At 40.9% G+C, this 6,000-nt stretch overlaps 1 protein-coding gene across 2 annotated transcripts in view; it reads left to right on the top strand.

Annotated features, from left to right (window-relative positions):
* The first annotated feature begins 872 nt into the window (after positions 1-872).
* The window catches only part of atp8a2 (ATPase phospholipid transporting 8A2), a 564,661-nt gene continuing 559,533 nt past the window's right edge, over positions 873-6,000 (top strand). Inside the window, exon 1 of one of the 2 annotated variants that reach the window (XM_060826104.1) lies at positions 873-937. In XM_060826104.1, the coding sequence (XP_060682087.1) occupies positions 901-937 (37 nt within the window). In that variant the 5' untranslated portion in view covers positions 873-900. Of the gene's footprint in view, positions 992-6,000 lie in introns of both variants that reach the window. The other variant, XM_060826105.1, reaches the window with a different exon arrangement.

The raw sequence follows: 6,000 nt of genomic DNA, 5'->3' as shown, positions 1-6,000 counted from the left end.
GACGTGCTGTTTGGTATGATTCACCAGTCTTTGAAATGTACATCCTATATACTGTACCTAGAATCACACCAGCACTGAAAATCATATACAACATTATTCATTTGTGTGATAGGCAGAGTGCCCTTTTGGCTTTACGATAGCACTCTGTTAGTTACTTGTCCAAATGTCTTTTAAACGTACTTGAACCCACATCCACCACTTCCTCTGGAAATTCATTCCACACACAAACCACTCTGTGTAAAAAAAAAGTTGCCCCCAATTCTTTTTAAGTCTTTTTCCTCTCCCCTTAGAAATGTGCCCCCTGGTTTGAATTCCCTCACCATAAGGAAAAGACATCAGCTATTCACCTTATCTATGCCCCTCATGATTTAAAAAACCTCTACAATGCCATCTGTCCACCTCCTACACTCCAGTGGAAAAGATCCCAGCCTCTTGCTGAAACATTTGAGCCACCGTACCCTTCCAGGGTAATCCTAGGCAGACAGTGCACAATATACAGTGGGAAATGTTCTAATGCGGGTAGCAGCATGTGATTAACCACTTCCCCTGACACTGAAAGACATGTTTACAGTTTTTTTTTGAGTGGCTTACTGAGTTACACTTCCCTGAGTTTGCAGGTTTTGGTTTCAAATCTGCTTCCGCCAACACCTTTACTAATACTTGTGCTTCGATTCCAAGTTTTTATTTTATTCAGCTTCTTCAAACTGAATTCAATTTCATAAACTGCTGCAGTGGAATTTGAACTCGTGCTTCATTTGTCGAGCCAACTGTGGGATGACTGTGACAGTGAGACAATGCGGCGCTCGTGCTGTTGGAGTGGATTCTCTGCCAGTCCAGCAGGTGGCGCAGACCCCCATTGCTACCTGAGGGTTGTTGGGGGGTGACAGGGTTCTCTCTGGGATGGAGGTGGCAGGCTCAGACAAACTCCTCACTCAAGGTCAGGGCTTCAACTTGCTGCTCTCCTTTACTACACGGGAGCGATCGTCTCACTGTGAGTTTTACTTTGTTTAGGTTCGGCCATGTGATTTCCCAGTTTATTATAAGGTGGCTATTTTAATAGTGATTTAATTTTATATTTAAAAAAACTTGTTTTTCCCAGCTCCCATCGGTGCTGAGGACGGGTCACTGGACCTGAAACATTAACTTTGATTTCTCTCCATAGATGCTGCCAGACCTGCTGAGTTTCTCCAGCACGTTCCCGGAGTTCTGTCAGTTTTTACAGAGTTTGGTGGGATATGTAGTGGGTAGGGCACAGGTCGAGGTTACCCAGCAGCTTTTACTAGATACAAGGCCTTTAAATGGCTTGTTTTAAAATGAGTTCTGAAATTCTGTTCATTTGTTGTTCTGTGCGTCCTAAATGTGTTAGATTTGCTGCGTGTTTTTTGCTGAAGTTATCTTCACTTCTTTATTCATTTAAAATTTATTGACAGGTTGTGCTTATTTATAAGTCATCATGTTCTGACTGACTGTATTCTACATGCCTTATTAGGTTATTCTCTTTTTGACTGAGCCATCCTTTCTAGCTTGGTTCAACAACTTTCTTATTGACTTTTTCTTATTAAAAGGTGTTGGTTTTAAGGTTCCAGATATATGAAATGGAGTATCAAATTCATTGTGGTTGTTGAGAATGTCTCCGGTATGTTGATTGCTGTATAGAAAGTTAAAAATCACACAACACCAGGTTTTTGCCCAGCTGGCTTTCAGAGTGCTGCTCCTTCATCAGGTGGCTGGATAGAAAAGTTTGTGTTAAAATAGTTACCATAATTTTTATATCCACTACTGTTAACACTATCCAACCCCATATTGGTATTTCTTTTGTTTTGGATGATAAAACATTTTGATGGTGATTTCACCTGAAGATTCAAAATAGTTCTTGAGTGGTCAGGAAACTTCATAACCTGCTTGACTCTTGTCTGCATGATTCCATCCTTTGCCCTTGCTTTCCCAATGTTAAAATTCTTATGGCTTGAATAGTTGGGTGTGTTTCTGAGCTGCCTCCCAAGTTAATTGCTGTCAAAACTGCCACTACTTATCCTGTAACCAGTGGCTTTCTTCATTTAATATTGAATTATCTTTTCAAATATGGCTTCCAAATTCTTGGTCATATCTGGATTTTAAGCCGATCTTATAGGACTCTGCTGCTATGTCTCTGATCTATGAGACATAGCTCAAGTAATCAGTTAACTGTAGCTGATCTGGACTGAACCTGGGTGGTCTACTGGTCCTGCTAGTTTATCAGCTTCAGCTATAGTCTGATTCATGGACAGAGATTTACTCTGAATCCAATAATGTCCTCCAGCTTTGCAACATGTTTTCTGCTCTGAAACTGTTTCTGCACATTCTGAATCTTGACTGTCATAAAATATTTCCATTAATATGTACTCTTTGTACTCTATCTTTCAAATAGTATTTAGTTTTGACTCACCACCCATACTTGTCATTAAAGTAGTTTGGTGTTGCATGCTGATTCTAGCTATCTACTTCAACATTCCTCCTCGCTGTTGTCCCTGTTTATAAGCAGGACAAGACAATCCTCATTATTGCTGTGTAGCCAGAGTTATGCAGCTTGACACAGCTGTGTCCATCTGTGTGCTGCTCTGGGCCTCAGCCCAGCATTTGTATTTCCCCTATTTTTAGACATTTTAAGCTACTCTTCCTTTACCTCTCTTAAATCCGTTCCTCTTATCATTTTGCCTTTATTCATTTCTCACCTTGAGTATTCTGTCCTCCAAATCTTGAGTCCACTTAAACAAAACAATTGAAACAAGAAGTTGGCCATTTGACTCTTTGAGCCTGCACCACCCTCATGGCTGATCATTCAATCTTGTGCCCTCTTCTTGCTTACTCCCCATGCCCCTTGATCCCTTTCATCCTAAGAACTACATCTAATTCTTTCCTGAAAGAGTTGAATGATTTAGCCTCAACTGCTTTCAGGGGCAGAGAATTCTAATGCTCACTGCTCTTTATGTGACAAAATTTCTTCTCATCTTCTTTAAACGTCCACCCCATATCCTTTTACTGTGGCTTCTGATTCTGCACTCCCCAGTTATTGGGAATATACTTCCTGTGTTTACCTGGTAGAATTTTATACGTTTCTTTGAGGTCTCTCTCATTCTTCTAAACTCCAGTGAATATAGTCCTAAACAATATAATTTGGTTAGGATGATATGCAGAAGCCCTTCCTACATTAGTCCAGCTAACCCAGGCATCAGTCTGATAAACCTTTGTAATCCCATGTCCCTCCATAGCCAGAACATTCTTCCTCAGGGAGACCAGAACTGCATATCATCCTCCAGATGTTGTCTCACCAAGGCTCTCTACAACTGCAGAAAGATATTCTTGCTGTTGTACTTAAATCCTCTTGCTATGAGGGCCAACATATCCTTTACTGCTTTCACTGTCTGCTGCATTTTATATTGACCTTCAATAACTGGTGTCCAAGGAAGCCCAAGAATCAGTGCACTTCCTGCTTTTCTAATCTATCACCATTAAGATGATAATCTGCATTCCCAAAGTGCCAAAGTGAATAACCTCAGATGTATCCACATTACACTTCATCTGCCATAAATTTGCCCATTCCCTCAACTTTTCCAAATCACACTGAAACAACCTTGCATCCTCCTCACAGCTCACCCTCCTACTCAGCTTTGTGTTATCTGCAAACTCAAAGTATTACGTTTGGTTCCCTCATCTGATATATATCATGATTAGCTGGGGTCTAAGCACTGATCCCTTCCGATTTTCCCCACTTTTTATTGCCTGCCGCTTGGAGAAATTCCTGTTTATCTTTACTTACTTTCCATCTTGATCCTGTGCCTTGATTAGAAGGTCTGGACCTTCTGCTGTAAATGTCTGGGCAATTTCAGAACATTCAGTACGAGTCTCTGATGGTATGGTCAGTGTTGGAGATATATGTGGAATTTTTCAGGCAGAGTGAAAGAGCCTGTAAATTCTTCAAAGAACATCAGCGGAGTTCACTCCAGCATCTTGGCAGATATTTAGCCCTCAATCAACATCTCTAAAACCAATTATCTGTTTGTCATCTTATTGTTTGAGAGAACTGAATACGTGTGAATTGGTTTTCCTATATCATATCAGTGACTAGAACTTCAAAAAGGAACTCTTTGGCTGTAGGGTGCTTTGGCACATCCTGACGTCATAAAACACTTCAAGTTGTACTTATACAGAAGTTATGCACTTTTTTATTTTGACAAGCTATTAATTTCACCTTTTCAATATCTGATTGGTAAGAATGCCCTTGCCTCAAGTGAATTTATTTTTGGTTGTCTATTTTTCATCAAGATTTATGACATGAAGGGAAACAAAGACCAAAGCTCGTGGGCTCAACTTCATATTGTAGTTCACTGGGAGCTATTTATTCAAATATATCAGTTTTGTTTTTGGTGGAATTCAGAGATTTTACTTGAGATCATTGTTCCTGCTGATAATGAAAGGAAGTGGTCAAAAGTAGCATAGGTTTGGGCACATAGCTTGTTGTCACTTTGATTAAGTCCAAAGATGTGAAAATAGCTTGTTGCTGAACTTCTGAGTCATAGAACATTTAGAGTCATAGAGTTGTGTGGCAAAGAAACCAATCCTTCGATCCAACTCATACATGTTGACCAGATGTCCTAAATTAATCTAGTCCCATTTGCCAGCACTTGGTCCATATCCCTCTAAACCCTTCCAAATGCCCATCCAGGTGCCTTTTAAATGTTGCAATTGTACCAGCCTCCACCTCTTCTGGCAGTCCATTCCATACATACATCAACTTCTGTGTGAAAAAGTTGCCCGTTAGGCGCTTTTTAAATCGTTCCCCTCTCACCTATGCCATCTAGCTTTGGACTCCTCCTCCCTGGCGAAAAGACCTTGTCTGCTTACCCTAACCAAGTACCTCATGATTTTATAAACCCCTATAATGTCACACTTGTACCTCCAAAGCTCCAGGGAAAATAGCTCCAGTCTGTTCAGCCTCTCCCTATAGCTCAAATCCTCCAACTTTGGAAACAATCTTGTGAATCTTTCAGGTTTCACAACATCCTTCCTACAGCAGGGAGACCAGGCTTGACTGAAGTATTCCAAAAGCGGCCTAACCAATGTCCTGTACAGCTGCAACATGACCTCCCAACACCTATGCTCAATACACTGATCAATAAAGACAAGCATACCAAATGCTTTCTTTACTAGCCCGTGTACCTGCAACTTCACTTTCAACAAACTATGAACCTGCCCTCCAATCCCTTACTATTAAATGTATAAGTTCTGTCCTGATTTGCTCCACCAAAATAGAGCACTTCATATTTGTCTAGATTAAACTCAATCTGCCACTCTGTGGCCCATTGGCCCATCTGATCAAGATTCCGTCACTGTAGCGGTAACCGTCTTCACTGTCCACAATTTTCGTGTCATCTGCAGACTTAGTATATGAATGACAAAAAGCTGTGGACCCAACACTGTACCCTGCGGCACAATGCGGGTCACAGACCTCCAGTTCGAACAGGAACACTCCACTACCATCCTATATCTCCTACCTTTGAGTCAGTTTTTGTATCCACATGGCTACTTCTCCCTGTATTCCATGGAATCAAACCTTGTTAACCAGCCTACTATGCAGAATCTTGTCGAATGCCTTACCTATAGGTCACGCCCACCACTTTGCCTTCATCAGTCCTCTTCATCACTCCTTTAAAAAACTCAATCACGTTAGTGAGACATGATTTTCCACACACAAAGCCATACTGAGTATCTCAAATCAGTCCTTTCCTTTCCAAATATATCAGAGTCTTCCCCAACAATTTGCCCATCACTGTTGTCAGGCTCACCGATCTATAGTTCCCTGGCTTTTTCTTACCTCCTTTCTTAAATAGAGGCACCACATTAGCCAATCTCCAATCTTGCGGGATCTCATTCCTGACTTTTGATGATAGCAATATCTCAGCAAAAAGAATTGCAATAACAGTTCTAGAAAATACAATCAGCATCAAGTCAAAATGCAGGAGA

The sequence above is a fragment of the Hemiscyllium ocellatum genome, chromosome 6 (assembly GCF_020745735.1).
Source record: "Hemiscyllium ocellatum isolate sHemOce1 chromosome 6, sHemOce1.pat.X.cur, whole genome shotgun sequence".
Classification (NCBI taxonomy): Eukaryota; Metazoa; Chordata; class Chondrichthyes; order Orectolobiformes; family Hemiscylliidae; genus Hemiscyllium; species Hemiscyllium ocellatum.
This window is presented reverse-complemented; position numbering and strand designations above follow the sequence as displayed.